Here is a 19,043-nt window from a genome sequence, read left to right as displayed (position 1 = left end):
TCCAAGTTTATGCACCAACCAGCATTGCTGAGGAGACTGAAATTGAACAATTCTATGAAGATTTACAACACCTTCTAGAACTGACACCAAAGAAAGATGTTCTTCTCATTCTAGGGGACTGGAATGCTAAAGTAGGGAGCCAAGAGATAAAAGGAACAACAGGGAAGTTTGGCCTTGGAGTTCAGAACGAAGCAGGACAAAGGCTAATAGAGTTTTGTCAAGAGAATAAGCTGGTCATCACAAACACTCTTTTCCAACAACACAAGAGGCGACTCTATACATGGAAATCACCAGATGGGCAATATCGAAATCAGATTGATTATATTCTCTGCAGCCAAAGATGGAGAAGCTCTATACAGTCAGCAAAAACAAGACCTGGAGCTGACTGCGGTTCTGATCATCAGCTTCTCATAGCAAAATTCAAGCTTAGACTGAAGAGATTAGGAAAAACCACTGGGCCACTCAGGTATAATCTAAACCAAATCCCTTATGAATACACAGTGGAAGTAAAGAACAGATTTAAGGAACTAGATTTGGTGGACAGAGTGCCTGAAGAACTTTGGATAGAGGTTCGTAACATTGTCCAGGAGGCAGCAACGAAAACCATCCCAAAGAAAAGGAAATGCAAGAAAGCAAAGTGGCTGTCCAACGAGGCCTTAGAAATAGCAGAGAGGAGAAGGGAAGCAAAATGCAAGGGAGATAGGGAAAGTTACAGAAACTTGAATGCAGACTTCCAAAGAATAGCAAGGAGAGACAAGAGGGCCTTCTTAAATGAACAATGCAAAGAAATAGAGGAAGATAACAGAAAAGGAAAGACCAGAGATCTGTTCAGGAAAATTGGACATATTAGAGGAACATTTTGCGCAAAGATGAACATGATAAAAGACAAAAATGGGAGGGACCTAACAGAAGCAGAAGACGTCAAGAAGAGGTGGCAAGAATACACAGAGGAATTATATCAGAAAGATTTGGATATCCCGGACAACCCAGACAATGTAGTTGCTGACCTTGAGCCAGACATCCTGGAGAGCGAAGTCAAGTGGGCCTTAGAATGCCTGGCTAACAACAAGGCCAGTGGAGGTGATGGCATTCCAGTTGAACTATTTAAAATCCTGAAAGATGATGCTGTTAAGGTGCTACATTCAATATGCCAGCAAGTTTGGAAAACTCAACAGTGGCCAGAGGATTGGAAAAGATCAGTCTACATCCCAATCCCAAAGAAAGGCAGTGCCAAAGAATGCTCCAACTACCGTACAATTGCACTCATTTCACACGCTAGCAAGGTTATGCTCAAAATCCTCCAAGGTAGGCTTCAGCAGTATGTGGACCGAGAACTCCCAGAAATACAAGCTGGATTCCGAAGAGGCAGAGGAACTCGAGACCAAATTGCTAACTTGCGCTGGATTATGGAGAAAGCCAAAGAGTTCCAGAAAAATATCTACTTCTGCTTCATTGACTATGCGAAAGCCTTTGACTGTGTGGACCACAGCAAACTATGGCAAGTTCTTAAAGAAATGGGAGTGCCTGACCACTTTATCTGTCTCCTGAGAAACCTATATGTGGGACAGGAAGCAACAGTTAGAACTGGTCATGGAACAACTGAGTGGTTCAAAATTGGGAAAGGAGTACGGCAAGGCTGTATATTGTCCCCCAGCTTATTTAACTTATATGCAGAATACATCATGCGGAAGGCTGGACTGGAAGAAACCCAAGCCGGAATTAAGATTGCCGGAAGAAATATCAACAACCTCCGATATGCAGATGATACCACTCTGATGGCAGAAAGTGAGGAGGAATTAAAGAACCTTGTAATGAGAGTGAAAGAGGAGAGTGCAAAAAACGGTCTGAAACTCAACATCAAAAAAACTAAGATCATGGCCACTGGTCCCATCACCTCCTGGGAAATAGAAGGGGAAGATATGGAGGCAGTGTCAAATTTTATCTTCCTGGGCTCCATGATCACTGCAGATGGAGACAGCAGCCCTGAAATTAAAAGGCGCCTTCTTCTTGGGAGGAAAGCGATGACAAATCTTGACAGCATCTTGAAAAGCAGAGACATCACCTTGCCAACAAAAGTCCGAATAGTCAAAGCTATGGTTTTTCCTGTCATGATGTATGGAAGTGAGAGCTGGACCATAAAGAAAGCTGACCGCCGAAGAACTGATGCCTTTGAATTGTGGTGCTGGAGGAGGCTCTTGAGAATCCCCTGGACTGCAAGGAGAACAAACCTATCAGTTCTAAAGGAAATCAACCCTGAATGCTCACTGGAAGGACAGATCCTGAAGCTGAGGCTCCAGTACTTTGGCCATCTCATGAGAAGAAAAGAGTCCTTGGAAAAAACCTTGATGTTAGGAAGGTGTGATGGCAAGAGGAGAAGGGGACGACCGAGGATGAGATGGCTGGACAGTGTCTGCGAAGCAACCAACATGAACCTGACACAACTCCGGGAGGCAGTAGAAGACAGGAGGGCCTGGCGTGCTCTGGTCCATGGGGTCACGAAGAGTCGGACACGACTAAACGACTAAACACATGGTTTTTCCTGTAGTGATGTACAGAAGTGAGAGCTGGACCATAAAGAAAGCAGACTGCCGAAGAATTGATGCTTTTGAATTGTGGTGCTGGAGGAGGCTCTTGAGAGTCCCCTGGAGAGCAAGGAGAACAAACTTATCCATTCTAAAGGAAATCAACCCTGAGTACTCACTGGAAGGACAGATCCTGAAGCTGAGGCTCCAATACTTTGGCCATCTAATGAGAAGAGAAGGCTCCCTGGAAAAGACGCTGATGTTAGGAAAGTGTGAAGGCAAGAGGAGAAGGGGACGACAGAGGACGAGATGGTTGGACAGTGTAACCGAATCTACCAACATGATTTTGACCCAAGTCAGTGGAAGACAGGAGGGCCTGGCGTGCTCTGGTCCATTGGGTCACGAAGAGTCGGACACGACTAAACGACTAAACAACAACGACTTAACCCATGCTTCCTGAATTAATATACAAAGAAAAATGCAAGCATCCTTTGGAATTTGCTCTTCTTTGGAATTTGCTGTGTGGGTTTCTGAACCAAATTACCTGCCTCTCTTTCTCTGAAGGCCATCTCAGTTTCTGAGACTGGCTACCATCATGGCATATCTCCTACTCTCTCTCTCACTATATAGATCTGCTATTTATTAAGGTCCAGCTGGTCTTGAATGATAGTTCTCCAAGGCTGTTGCCTTCCATCTCTTCCACATTGACCCGTGATCTTCTTTTCAATGATGCATTGCAGATAGAGAGGGGCACAGGCTCTCGGTTTGGTGATTCTTCCCACTTTGTTTACCACCACAACACATATTTGGTGGTTCAGCACCTCGCCCCTGTCAGTGGCCACCCATTCAGAGGCAGCACCCAGAGGAGATGGGACCGGAAAGCTGGGATACGGCCTCTGAGTGGCACCTGTTTCTTGACAATCCGTTCTATTTCTTTTTTATCTTGTTATGCAATGAAGTACCTCTTCATTCTATCAGTCCACGGAGCGTAAAGGAGCCTTCTGTACATCCACATTTCAAATCAGTTATTCTACTAAGCACCTGCTTCTTGATAGGCCAAACCTCACATCCATATAGGAGGGCTGACAGTATGTAACACTTTAAAATCCTCAGTATCAAAGGTATGTCAAGGTCTTTATTATGCAACATTTTCTTCAACTTCATAAAAGTTATTCTGTTTCCATTAGTTATATTATGTCCATATTGAAGTCTATGTAATTGTTAACTAAGCATCCCAGACACATGGATTTGGCTACTTGGGCTAAAAATGGGTATAGGGTATATACCCATTATATACCCTATGGTATATAATGGGTATACAATATTTTATATTATCCTCGTGTATTGCCTCTAATCCTGGGGATTTAGGGCACCGATTGACAGTTCCATAGCAAAGAGCATGGAAGATGTATATTTTAGGATAACACATATGTAAATGCAGAGCAAAAATATGTTTACAAATGGGTACGTTGTGAAACCCATTTTAAAAAAAGATAAGATTAAGTATAGTTTCGAATGTAATAAATTTGTATGGCTTTTTAAAAGATTAATGCAGAAATGGGACTCATGACCAAATGCATGTAAAACAGAGAGTGACCAGCAATAAACTGGTCCATCTATTGTTGTAGGTGACCCTCTTTTCCACCTTTAATGCAAAGCTTGGAAAAGTTACTTTTTTTGTACTACAACTCCCAAAATCCTACAGCCACCTGCTGGCCACACCGCCTGGGGAATATCCCAGCCAGTTATTGGTCATGCTGACTGCAGCATTACGGGAGTTGTAGTCCAAAAGCAGGAGTTATGCTGGTGTCCAAAATGCGACCTTCCCAATCTCTGATAATAAAATACAGGCCCCTTTGAGCTGCAAAGAATTGTTTGAGTCTGATGGCATAACCTTACAAACAGTGGTGTGCATTTTCTCCTGTATCAGAAATTTCTATTTTCTCTTCTTTTATCCAAAAAAAAAAAAAAAAAGCAGTGCAAAGTTGAAAATTTACCATGAATTAGTCTGTGGAGTAGGACACAAGGCAGAGAAGTGTCTTTTGCCAAAGGAACAAGTCACCCATGTACAGTTTGGAGCCAAATCCATCATTGATGGTTGCCAACATCTCTTTACCTTCCTTCTGCATTTCCTAAGACACCTTGTAGCAAAAGTGAATCAACCAACATTTTCTGAAACATGCCGGAAGAAGAGGAAGAAAAAATCAAAATTGTTTGAGATGAAAATGATGGAGTCAAAGGAAGCTGGGAAAATCCATTTCTTCCTGCTGACGACTTCCCATTTCAGACAGGAAGGAATTTTCTAATTTTGGAATTTTTTTCAAAAATGAACTGAGATGAAATTGTCACTTATAGGTGATGGACGATCTATCTCCACAATGCCCCTTCTCTCCCTCTCCCCAGGTTTGGGTTATTTGCTAGATGCATTGGTGCTCCATTTTGAACCTTCTGAAGTCAATGGGCTTTGAAATATTACAATACAAGATGACGGACTCATATTAATGTTTGTGGTTATGCAATCTGGTCCTCAGACACCCTGGCTTTCAACTCACAGAGGCGTCCTTCCAGAACCCCAGCTTGATTTTGAAAACTGAATGTTGTTAGGATCTTTGCATTTCAAAAGAAAAGTTCTTTTAAAAAAATCAGTGTGAAATTAGAGAGAACAATATTCCTAAGAATGTTCACTTGCGCAAGGAAAGGGGGATTCAGACATGCTTAGAACAAAATTGTTGGAATCAATCCAGCTTGTTATGACTAGATTAAGTCTGATTGATTTCATAGGGTCGTCTATAAGCATGACTATGTTTAGACATTGCCCGCAGAGATTTTTCATCTTGTAGGAAGGAAAAATAAGCTATGGAAGAAATCGCCCTCAAACTACAGGCATCTCTACTAATGAAGAGCTGAGTGACAAAGGAAGCAGAGACGGTGACTCAAATGTGGAAATTGTCTCCCTTCGCAGCTGCGTACAAATGCCATGCATTATTCCAAATATCAAAGTAAAATCGCTCACCAGCAGACTTCCATTCAAGCCTGTGATTGCTTTAAATTTCATTTTAAGAGTTCAAAGAAGAGGTAATGTTCTTCCTCTATCTCCTATCCTTTCCTTCACTCCCTAGAGGCAGTTCACAATTGTCCCTGCTGAGTCTGAGTTTTAGACACCATACGAATATTAGAAATGGCAAGATTGTACAATAGTCAGGTAGCTGAAGCATGGCTTCTACAATTTCAGATCAGCACGTTTCAAACAATCATGGAAATAGCATGTTCTGAAGTTTCAAAAATGTAACACCTTAGCATTTGTATTTATGGTAGAAGAAATGGGAAAGACAAACGCAGATCAAATTAATATCGAGGATGCTGTGTAGGCATGTGATGACTGGCGGATGGCTGGGGAGAAGGACTGACAACCCAGGGGGCAGGGAAATAGAAGGGAATAACTGGTTCTTAGTGTTTCCTGAGAAATCTGTACATGGGACAGGAAGCAACAGTTAGAACTGGTTATGGAACAACTGATTGGTTCAAAATTGGGAAAGGAGTACGACAAGGCTGTATATTGTCCCCCTGCTTATTTAACTTATATGCAGAATACATCATGAGAAAGGCTGGACTGGAGGAATCCCAAACCGGAATGAAGATTGCCGGAAGGAATATCAACAACCTCCAATATGCAGATGATACCACTCTGATGGCGGAAAGTGAGGAGTTAAAGAACCTTTTAATGAGGCCACTGATCCCATCACCACCTGGCAAATCGAAGGGAAAGATATGGAGGCAGTGACAGATTTTACTTTCTTGGGCTCCATAATCACTGCAGATGGGGACAGCAGCCACAAAATTAAAAGAGGCCTGCTTCTTGGGAGGAAAGCGATGACAAACCTAGACAGCATCTTAAAAAGCAGAGGCATCACCTTGCCGACAAAGGTCCGCATAGTCAAATCTATGGTTTTTCCTGTAGCAATGTATGGAACTGAGAGCTGGACCGTGAAGAAGGCTGACCACCAAAGAATTGATTCTTTTGAATTGTAGTGCTGGAGGAGACTCTTGAGAGTCCCCTGGACTGCAAGGAGAACAAACCTATCCATTTTGAAGGAAATCAACTCTGGGTGCTCACTGGAAGGACAGATTCTGCAGCTGAGGCTCCAGTACTTTGGCCATCTCATAAGAAGAGAAGATTCCCTGGAAAAGACCCTGATGCTGGGAAAGTGTGAAGGTAAGAGGAGAAGGGGACGACAGAGGACGAGATGGTTGGGCAGTGTCATCGAAGCGACCAACATGAATTTGACCGAACTCCGGGAGGCAGTGGAAGACAGGAGGGCCTGGCGTGCTCTGGTCCATGGGGTCATGAAGAGTTAGACACGGCTTAATGACTAAACAACAAAAAGTGTGACTGATAATTTGACTTCTGCGACTGTTTTACTGCTAATCTAATCTAATCTAATCTATTCTAATCTAATCTAACCTAATATGTTATTGGATAATGAAATATTAGATGGCATTAAATATTGAAGAACTAATAATAGTAATAATGCAAATAGCTAGAATCTCTTAACCCAGTCTGCGCACACAACTTCCCAGTGCAAACACTGTTGAGTTTTTCCTGGGTTTGTGTCCTTGCACAACTTTAATCTGCTTGTTGCAACACAGGAAATGCCTTAAGAAGGCTTTCCTTCTTCAGTTTACTAATTCCCTCATTTTATTTTGTCAACCATAGAGCTTGTTAAATGGTAAAAAATAAATACAATAAAGTAAGTAAGTAAACAAGAGCTCTGTCTGAATAGAAGTTGTTAAAAAATAAAAAACAAGTGTCTTGAGAGAAAAACATTGCACAGAGAAGTGAGTGCTGGCACCCTGTGTATGCGCACAGGATTCTTTAATTTTTTTAAATAGAGCATAAGGTACTCTAGTGGGGAATAAAACCTATGGATTGGATCTGTGGGACATGGGGTTGATTTGCATTTCCTAATGTGTCATCTGAATGCAAACGAGCTGGCCCCAAAGCCATTCTCTTTCCCACATTTCCCCTCATGTAGTCAGGCTCTATAAGAAACAATGCAATCATTGTTTTCTTTCTCTGTTTCAGGATCTTAATACTCAAGTCTTCAAAGATTATATATCACAAATTTCACCATAAACCTTTATGTTTCCAAAATACATACCAGGAATCTTTTTGGCCCAACCAATCATATGGACCAGCTCTTTGTCGGCCAGTTTCGTCAAGGACATCATCATGGAAGCTTCCGTGAATGGCTTGTTGGGTCGACTCACTAGCACATTTGGTGGCTCAGCTTCAAGTAAGATGGAAACAAATTGTTCTGGAGTCAAGGCATTGACAAGGATCTCCTTCATCTGAATCATGGTTTCATTGTTCTTTTTCACTTTGCTTACACAGTGCATGGGATCGTCCGTGTTCCGATGGCGGCGTATAATACGATACCCACAACGTTCTCTTCTTGAACCTGAAATTTCAGAAAAGGTTTCAGGAATAGAGGATATCCCAACCTCAGATTATAATTAACCCATGGGCGGAAACTTTAGAGTGTCTAAGGACGGACGGACGGACGGACGGACGGACGGACGGACGGACGGACGGACGGACGGACGGACGGACGGACGGACGGACGGACGGACGGACGGACGGACGGACGGACGGACGGACAGACAGAGAGATAGATAGATAGATAGATAGATAGATAGATAGATAGATAGATAGATAGATAGATAGATAGATAGATAGATAGATAGATAGATAGATAGATAGATAGATAGATAGATAGATAGATAGATAGATAGATAGATAGATAGATAGATAGATAGATAGATAGATAGGGATGTTGTATCCCCTTCAGAAAATGCCATTCCCCCCCTTCCCAAAATCTATGAGGTTGGAAGCATATAATTCCCAAAATGCTCTTTGGGCCACCCATGTTTTGCCTAGTAAAGGTAAAGGTTCCCCTTGACATTTTTAGTCCAGTCGTGTCCGACTCTAGGGGGCGGCGCTCATCCCGCTTTTCAAGCCATAGAGCCAGCGCCTGTCCGAAGTCAGTTTCCATTGTCACGTGGCCAGTATGACTAGGGAACGCCGTTTTACCTTCCCACCGAATGGTACTTATTTATCTACTCGCATTTATATGCTTTTGAACTGCTAGGCTGGCGACGAGCTGGGACAAAGCAACAGGAGCTCACTCTGTTGCGTGGATTCGATCTTATGACTGCTGGTCTTCTGACCCTGCAGCACACAAAGGCTTCTGTGGTTTAGCCCGCAGCGCCACCACGTCCCACATGTTTTGCCTACCTCTGTGTTAATCCAGTAATCTCATTTCGCTTGTGCCAGGCCAACTTCTAATAAATATTTTACAAAAATGATTTTTCAAAAGCATTAAAACCTGCAAAGAGCAAGAACTTGCACAAGCTGGTGGCTGATTTTCTCTAGGCCAAGAGTGGTGAAACTTGGGCAGCCTAGATGCTTTGGACTGCAACTCCCAGAATCCCCAGCCTATATTGCCAACAATAAAGGACGATGGGAGTTGTAGTCCAAAACATCTGGATTGCCATAGATTCCCTACTCCTGGCCTAAGCAGGCATACAGCTTTTAAGTGGGAGAAAGCTAAGGTGAAAAAACCAACATACAAATGTGTTGTCAGTAAATATGATCACTCAGAAAAACTTGTTGCTATCGCTGCTATGACTACTGCTACAACCCGCTCTCCCCAAAACAAGAGTTACTGGTGAAAAATAACTTTTCTGAGCACAAAGAACAAAGGCAACTGCATGAAATTGAGGCAGGCAGATGAGATTGTGAATCAAGATTTCAGGTCGTTCCGACAGCTCATGAAGCCTGCGGTGATTTCAGGTTAGGAAGGATCAATCAATTATTTACACTTTCTACAAAATGAGCAAACAAAGGAGAGGTGACAAAACAGCTCAGCCTCTGTGTCACAAGAAGAATATTTGAATGTTCAAAAAGCTGTTGGGGGACAAGCACATCCATGAGTAGCCATTGGGTAGACCAGGGAAACTTCAAAGGGAGGCTGGAGGGAGAGATGGTGAGTTACAATCCTTTAAGCACCATCAGTATACGATCAGGGAAAATTGTAGATTTCTACATATATACTGTAAGCTGTACGTTTACACAAGCAAGCCACCAATTCCAATTATTCTCTTTATTTATTTCTTTAGTTGCCATCATATCTGGCCTGGAAGGCAATGTAGCTGGCTCTCTTGGGTCATTCCAGGAAAAATACTCCCCCTCAATACAAACTGGCAGGTTTTCTCATGCCAACGGAGCTACCTTTGCTTCACATGAAGATCCAGCTGCTGCAAGGCAGGGTGAGGACACAGAGGGATATCTAAGCATGCAAAGGGAGATGTTACTTAATAATAATCATTCCCATCTGACAACTGTAGAGCTAGAAGGGACCCTATGGATCATCAAGTCTTCGTCTGCTTAAGAAAGTAACAGCGTTTCAGCCAGTGTATCACTGAATAGTCACTTGGAAAGTCTGGTTGGTTGGTTGGTTGGTTGGTTGGTTGGTTGGTTGGTTGGTTGGTTGGTTGGTTGGTTGGTTGGTTGGTTGGTTGGTTGGTTGGTTGGTTGGTTGGTTGGTTGGTTGGGTTTTTATGCCACCTTTCAGTGAATATACTCAAGGCGGCTCACAACATTGTTAAAACAAACTAACAGGACAAGATGTCAAAGACCACCTAGCTAACCTCAGAGATATAGATTCTTTGTTACATACATTGACATCCATGTGTTATATGAATTACTCCCCAAGGATTCAATTCCATTTGCTATAGCAGTTTTTCCCCAACATGGTGTCTTCGGGATTTGCTAGACTAGAGATGATGGGCATCATCAAAAACAATCAAAAGTTGGATTTGACTTCTCAGACCATAACTTGTGTGTGTGTGTGTTACTGCCATTTATCAACTCAGTTTAAAATAATGTTATTTGTGAACAATGGATTCCTCCCCCAACAGTATGCCATTGTTGATGGTAAGCCGCTACGCCATGTACAGTACGAGCTACGTTCATCTGCTGTTACAGCTGCTATGCTGGCTGCTATGTTGGCATGTCCAGCAAGCCTTGAATACAAGTGTTAAACAAAGCATCAACTTTTCAATCTCTCTCTTCTTCCCACCAAAGAATAATGAATCATTTCGTAAAATACTGTACTTGCCAGAAAATCTAGAATTGGTCTTATGGTGGACAACAAGTAGATATTTCTTGGCATATGAATGAAGCTCAGCAAGAGTTTCCATATGAGACATTTACTTTGATTTAAAAGACACAGAAGGAGAGTCCATTCCCTATTTTTCCTTCAGACTGGTTGGAATCACAGTCACCCTAAGGCAAGAAACTAGAAACCAGAAACTAAATGGGAGTGTTTTTAAAGGTGAAACCTATGCATTTGTAAGACACCAACACATACATTTCTGAATCTACTTCCCCCCAATGTAGCATTTTGTATCCATTTTGAAGAGTAAAAAATATTGAAGAAATTATTTAAAATGAGACTATGGGTTGTTTTGAGTTCACATATAGATTCGGGGTGTGTCAATTAGTCAATTTTCAGATATCGAAAAGAGATCACTCAAGACACAGCTCTTCACAGAAGTCTTTGATGGCAACTTCACGTTAACTTGCCACTTGCCTTCCCCATCATGGGTTGTTCTTCCTGGAGTTCCTGTTTTGTGAAGCTTGGGTTGATTTGTTCGTTTATTTTTATCTTTGTTGTTGCTTGATTGATTGTTCTTGTATATTGAACCCATTATTTTGTGTCCTGTACTCTGGAATGGCATACCACTCTGATGGCAGAAAGTGAGGAGGAATTAAAGAACCTCTTAATGAGGGTGAAAGAGGAGAGTGCAAAAAACGGTCTGAAGCTCAACATAAAAAAAACTAAGATCATGGCCACTGGTCCCATCACCTCCTGGGAAATAGAAGGGGAAGATATGGAGGCAGTGACAGATTTTATTTTCCTGGGCTCCATGATCACTGCAGATGGTGACAGCAGCCACGAAATTAAAAGATGCCTGCTTCTGGGGAGGAAAGCGATGACAAACCTAGACAGCATCTTAAAAAGCAGAGACATCACCTTGCCAACAAAGGTCCGAATAGTCAAAGCTATGGTTTTTCCTGTAGTGATGTATGGAAGTGGGAGCTGGACTATAAAGAAGGCTGATCAGTGAAGAATTGAAGCTTCTGAATTGTGGTGCTGGAGGAGACTCTTGAGAGTCCCCTGGACTGCAAGGGGAACAAGCCTATCCATTTTGAAGGAAATCAACCCTGAGTGCTCACTGGAAGGACAGATCCTGTAGCTGAGGCTCCAGTACTTTGGCCATCTCATTTATTCATTCATTCATTCATTCATTCATTCATTCATTCATTCATTCATTTATTTATTTATTTATTTATTTATTTATTTATTTATTTATTTATTTATTTATTTATTTATTTATTTATTTATTTAACTAATTAACTAACTAACTAACTAACTAACTAACTAATTAATTAATTCCCCCCCCGCCCCTCTAGACCATGTCTACTCATGAGAAGAGAAGACTCCCTGGAAAAGATCCTGATGTTGGGAAAGTGTGAAGGCAGGAGGAGAAGGGGATGACAGAGGATGAGATGGTTGGACAGTGTCATCGAAGCTACCAGCATGAATTTGACCCAACTCCAGGAGACAGTGGAAGACAGGAGGGCCTGGCGTGCTCTGTTCCATGGGGTCACAAACGACTAAACAACAACAACAACTCTGGAATGATTGAGAACAGATCATGCCCCAGCTCTGTGTGACTACCTTTAAAGTATTTGAAAAGTGCTATCTTATCTCCCTTCAGTCTTATTTTCTCAAGGCGAAACATGAAGAGAACTAATCTAATACCAAGTTCACTTTTTCCCCTGAGACTGAACTACTGCATCCTGATAATCTCATTTGTGTCTGTATTCCTGCAGCAATGAAGGTCCTGAAATTTAATCTTTCTAAGAAGAAAATGCAGATCAACAAGATTTCAGCCCCAGTGAAATTTACTTTCATCTGAAGATTTTTCTAATTAAACTTTATACATGTGTTAATCTTTCTGGCCTTCAGGTAATAAAATGTGAGATCTAAAATGTAAGATTTTAAAAATGTATTTAAAAAAATCAAAGGACCAAAGAATGATTTTTCGGTCATGTCACACACAGTTACATGATGGGTGATACTTGGCTCAGTAATACTGTGACTGAGAAGAATCTTGGAATAGATGTAGATCACAAGTTGAATATGAGCCAATGGTGCAATGTGGCTGCAAAAAAGGCAAATGCTATTTTAGGCTCCGTTAACAGAAGTATAGTATCCAAATCCCATGAAGCACACCAACACTGGAGGGGAAATCAGAGACCCATCTGTCAGATCTACTTTGACTTGAATTCCTGCATTGAGCAGGGAGTTGGACTCGATGGTCTTATAGGCCCCTTCTGAATCAATGATTCTATGATCCTATGAATAATCTATGATTGAATCCCTACACTTTAAATTGCACCCGAAACTGATCACTGTCAAACTTTATTAGAAATATCCACGCAACATTTTTAAAAAGACAATTCTGTTAGGATGTATCACTTAGGCGATTATTAACTCATTTCTAAATGTGAACTTTTGCCATTTTCATCTAGAATATAAACTCTTACCAAGACAAGAGATTTATACGTATTAACTGAATACATCAGCAACCATCAATCATTAAAAAAAAAAAAGGTAAATGTTATGATTTTTCCCCAATAGTCATGTTGATTAGCAACACCTGTACTCCCACCAGCTCCCAACCCCCTCTTCAATCCTGCACTAACCTTACTATCATCTTGCTGAGAATTGATGCCACAGTTGTTAGCCATTAATTACCAGGACCATTAACATATGTCAGAAAAACAGATGCAGAAATTGAGTTGTGATAATCTAACAACACCAGTTGGAAAGAAGACTGTTTTATACCATTGGATGGAAACATCTGTCTCACTAATCTCCAGCCTCACTGACAGTGAGTGCCAAATTAATGCACATTCAGGGAATTGACTCTTCCTGCTCTTGCATTTTCTCCTCAGCAGTACAATCTGCTTGCTTATACACGAGGAGCCATTGTTTACACAAGTCACTATTCTAATGACATCTTAGCGTCTTTTAAAATGTCCTCACAGTCGTACCTTTTTCACCACTTGAGGAGTACTCTTTCTAGAAACAGACTTATCTGAACATTTGTTGTGGCCTTGACAGTGGCCCTGTAAGAAAGAGATGGGAGATGTGCCGCCCTTCTGATGTTGTTGACCAGCATCACCTATTAGCCCGAGCCAACCTAATCAGTGGTGAAGGATGATGAGAGTTCTGTTTCTGTCCCTGCTCTCAAACACCTTGAAAACCCTACCGTTCAAGATTCTTTCAACCAGCTAGATTTAGGATTGAATCTGGCAATTCCAGCATGAGAAGAACGGGCTGTTTCTACTAACCTCCCTCTGTATCGTTATTGTGATATAAGTTCTGCCCACCATCTTAATTTTTGAAGTTTTCACATTGAAAAGGGAGAAAGTTAGTTTTCTGGGATGTCAGAGTGAAGGACTGAAGTAGTGAATTTGAATTAGAAGGAGCATTCCCCAAAGAGTGGAAAATTGTGTTGTGAGTATATGTGGGTGTCCCTGGGCAATGTTGTGTAGCCAGCAAATCCTTTACTTCCAGAACATATTGCACTGGAACAGCACAAAACCCACCCACTTCATGGACACTGACCACCACCACCCCCGGATGGCAGCCAAAGTCAAGGAGAAGTTTCCCTCTAAGGCTCAGGCCTAAAAATTCCACTTGCTAATAAAGCCCATGTTTACCGACCAACGACCAATGGAGGCTGATGGAAGCAGGCTCATTTGCGAGCTATTTAAAATGAGAATGATCTTGCCGTGGCCATCAGATACTGTTCAGCATTTAAGATTTTCCCATCTCTAATGGTGTACTGTTGGTTTTCCCACGTTTTGACCCTGAGATTTCCACTTGGGATAGCTTTTCCAAATGAGAACTTCCAGAATTCCATACCTATTATGAGGATTCTTGGATTCTAACATTATCTTTTCCAAGCTTCATCCATTTCTTTTTTTAAATCCAGTTTTCACACGTTTTAGATGAAGTTCACACTATTTCCACTAACCCTTTCACTAACAACATTTTGGTGTGTTAGCTCATCACAGCCAATTTCCCCAAAAAACAATGAAAAGATCATTCAAGCCATCACACTGCATGTTGGCAATGTATGAAGCGCTGAGAAGAATAAGCTGCATCAAAGCTTCAATAGAGGCAATCACCAATTCTCACTTGCTCTTCCTCAAATCTAAAATTGCATGTATGAGTCCCAGGTTTAAACATTTGATTGCTGCTTCTCAGATGATTATAATATTTTTCCCATTATGCTTAAATGCTCCCCACTAGAAATGGACTATTTGTATTCGTATCCCTTGGGATACGAATAGTTGGCACCACAAGTGCCATGGGGGCCATTCCTTCCCCCCCAGAAACAGATGGTCCACCCACCAATCGCCACACAACATTGGGGCCGTTTGTTGTCACACCAATGCGAGAAATAGAGTAGACATGGCCTGTTCGTATTCATAACATTGGGGTACAAATACATATAGTGGTATCACAAGTGCCACAGAAGCCCATTCCCTCCCCCCATAACCAGCCGGTCCACTTAGCAGTTGCTGCACAGCACTTAGGTCCCTGCCTCCCCATACAGCTAACCACTTCAGCAAGAAGGCGGGATGGGGAGTTTCCCAACTCAGCTGAAGAGTGGTCAGTTGCATGGGGAGGCAGGGAAGCACCTTGCAGTTTGGCATAATAACAAAGGCACTCAGAAGACATTTCAAGGGCAGCCATATGAGCAGTGATACTGCAGAGCAGGGTTTGACAGGGTCAAAGGCCCAGGACTTTCTGAGTAGAAGGGACGATGAAATCACCCGCCAACACCACACGCTTCCCTCTTCCCACTCTCTTTAACTGGAATCTCACACCAGCTACGCAAAAATGGATTTTGCTAAGAAGTTTATTGATGCAATTTATTTCTGTTACAGTGCAAAGGATTTGATGGTGATTTGGTCAACAATTTCTTGGAAGGGCCATATTTGGCAGAATTTACCTCCCAACAGATAACTGAAATCTCTCATTCCTACTAAATTGTGTCTCTTTGAAATTCTTGCAACTTGTTTTTGTTTTTGTTTTTTTATTATTAGGCAGACGAGAAGATTATCTGGCCTCCAAAGTCCTTGAATATTCTTCACAGAGATTCCAAGTCTGGTGTAATTTCTTCATAGTTCCTCTTGACTGTGTCATTTGTTCCCTCATGGACGAGAAGAAAGGGATATGAATCCATGGGTTGACATTTATAGCTTGTATTTATTATTAACATAGGCTTGGTTTTCTCTTGATTTATGTTTATTACTGAATTGTATTTATGTCTATGGTATGATTTTGGATGCTGTGCAGAGTAGTGGCCTAGCTACTAGATGTGCAGGGCAATAATTTTAATAAATAAAAACAAATAATGGTTGTTGTGGGTTTTTCGGGCTTCTTGGCCGTGTTCTGAAGGTGGTTTTTCCTAAGACTAAAACAACCAGAAAAATCTGCAGTAGCTGAACATGACCTAAAACAAACTGGATATGAAATTCTATTTCAAAATACTGAAATACTGGACAACACCAGCAATCATTACGTCAGACTGCACAGGGAAGCCATTGAAATCCACAAGCACCAGAAAAACTTCAACAAAAAAGAGGAAAGTTTGAAACTCAACAAAACTTGGCTCCCAGCTCTCAAAAATACAGCATGCAAAAGGTCACGAACTCTACCCAACCACAAGGTCAAGGAGATCACTACCATCAACCACAGTGACAGATAATCTCCTTATCACAACAATACACCCACAACAAAACACACTAATCACCCATCCACAGAAAACAATACACCCACAACAATACACACTAATCATCCCAACTCACAGCCATAAATACTCCACGCCCTAGCCAAACTACACCAGAGCACAGTTTGCTGTCCTCTGAAGATGCTGGCCACAGAGACTGGCAAAACGTTAGGAAAAACCACCTTCAGAACACGGCCAAGAAGCCCAAAAAACCCACAACAACCATTAGATCCCGGCCGTGAAAGCCTTCGCGAATACAAAAACAAATAACATATTTTGGGATTTGCTCTTCAATTAGCAATGGTGATTCAAAGCCTTTTTCATTGATCACACAACGGGAGTCACACTTGATGGCCTTATAGGTCCCTTCCAACTTCATTATTCTATGGTTCTATGAACACAAAGGTTAGTGCGAACCAGCCCAGTCTTTTGTGCTTCAGATTCAGTTTCTTCCTCTTTGCTAGGGGCTTTCATTTTTTAAAAGCCAGAATAATTTGAATGGTATTTTTGCTGTGTGATGGTTTGTTTCATTCTGCAAAAGGACAGAGGGATATGGGTCTGGGTGGCATTATGATGATGTATTAAGCTGGGGGCATGCTGTTTTGGGATAGCAGGAACACTCAGCCCCACAATCTTTCTTCCCAGTCACCCTGAAGCATTTTTAATTTTTAAAAAAAAAAAAACAGACTACTGATTTTAGTGCTAGGTAATATTACTACTGAATTGATCCATTAGTTTAGAATTAAATTAAATTAAGATGGTGAGCACTCCAATACTGGAGACGTTCAAGAGAAAATTGGACAACTATCTGTCAGATCTGCTTTGATTTGGATTCCTGCATTGAGGTGGGGGTTGGAATCGATGGGCTTTTAGGCCCCTTCCAACTCAATTATCATATGATTCTATGATTCTGTGATCACCTCTGCACAGAGAACAAAAAGATTAGAAGGGAGAATCAGGAATTGCCAGACGGATAGTATGAAAGGAAAGGGGCTCTGGAATGTGGCGCGCGGGCACATATCAAATTGCATAAGATTGAGAGCCAGGGCAGACACTGGCACCAAAAACAATCCAGAATCTTTGTGTGGTCACCTAAACTGAACACAAGCATAAAAGAGACTGTGGATCAAGCCGCAGCAAAGGCAGATTGCTCAGATTCATCTTGACAGTGTGGCCCCACCCTCAGTTTTAGCACCTTGTAATCTAAGGCTTCTAGTTACCACCTTTCTCCACAGTAGCTGACAAAATGAAATGATTGGAGTGTTAAAGGGTATTCAGCCACAACTGCCACACATTTTCGGATTTCCAGTCTCAGAATAAAAAGATTATGATTGAGTTTAACAGGCTACCCTAAAGCAACAAGGCACAAGAAACCTCAAGGGGGGGAAGGAAAATCGTAACTGAAAACTGCTTTTTTCCCCTTCTATATAGACCTCAAGTCCTCCCAAATCATCAGCTGCATGTCTGTTATATGCTAATTATTTCTGGGTGAAGCTTTACCTAGAGTCAAGCTTGTTCAGTGTGTACACTTGAGATTCTGAAGGTATGTGGGAACAGGGCTAATTTCTGTGCCATCATGGAAGGGCGTTGTTCTCTAACCTGGTGTTTTCCCAATGAGTAGAATTCCCATCATCCTCAGCCAACATATCTGGAAGGACCCCAAACTGGGGGATCTATCTGAGGGCTTGGAAATCTTAGCATTATGAACTGGAGACAAGAATAGGTTCAGCAGATGTAGAGTTTACTGTCCAGTGTTTTCAAATTTACCGCTCTCCTTCTAATTCTAGCTAACTTCTGTTGCAATGGGCGAGCCTGTAGCTTGTCAGGGGAGGGCCAAATTAAACAATACAGTTAACATGTCTTTAGAAGTACAGCTCTATTATGAAGCAAAAGGTGGCTTTTAATGCTAGCACTAGGTTTCCTCTGTTACCATCTCCACACAAGAATTGGAGGTTGTTCATGACTTTGTGTACCTTGGCTCAATGATCTCTGACACCCTCTCTTGAGATGTCAAGCTGGATAAATGCATTGGCAAAGCAGCTACCAGCAAAGCAGAATGAAGGAAAGAATGCACTCTTGGAATAGTAACAAGTGCTATTGCTTTCAATGGGTTGCTCTCCAGTGCAACTTCAAGTTGCAGATCACACAGAGCACTACATCTGTGGGGCATTATCTTCGAAAAAATTGTGCCCTTTGAATACTACCCCCTGCCACATGATTCCCCCAGCGTACAAAGCACCTGTGCTGGATGGTAAGCAGAAATAGTCTTGAGTGATGAAAAAGTGAAATGTCAGCGGTAGTACCATTAAAGTCTCATAAGCATTCTTAAATCTCCTTTCTAATCCCACCTGCCACTTCCCACAAGGATCAGCCTTGGGAAGCACTGATTTGATGCCACCAACCACATGCCTTCTTACAAACAGCCTTCCAAAGAGCCACCAGGAGTGGTGGAGAAGTAAGCTCAGCTCTGGGTGCCGAAGTTGATCATACAACATATGCGTAATCAACATAAGGGAAGACTGAATCTTCCCAAGCATCCCTAAAAACACAAGTGGTTTTGTTTGACTGAAGGTAAATATC

General features: G+C 41.8%; 1 protein-coding gene across 1 annotated transcript in view; it reads right to left on the bottom strand.

The window, feature by feature from the left end:
- ESR2 (estrogen receptor 2) overlaps window positions 1–19,043 on the bottom strand; it is a 77,794-nt gene that overhangs the window by 23,220 nt on the left and 35,531 nt on the right. The window contains exon 5 of the mRNA XM_072986787.2: window positions 7,682–7,981. Coding sequence (XP_072842888.2) covers window positions 7,682–7,981 — 300 coding nt within the window. The remainder of the gene's footprint in view (window positions 1–7,681; window positions 7,982–19,043) is intronic.

This window comes from Pogona vitticeps, chromosome 1 (assembly GCF_051106095.1).
Source record: "Pogona vitticeps strain Pit_001003342236 chromosome 1, PviZW2.1, whole genome shotgun sequence".
Classification (NCBI taxonomy): Eukaryota; Metazoa; Chordata; class Lepidosauria; order Squamata; family Agamidae; genus Pogona; species Pogona vitticeps.
Note: the sequence above shows the minus strand (reverse complement) of the source record. Positions and strands in the feature narration are given on the sequence as shown.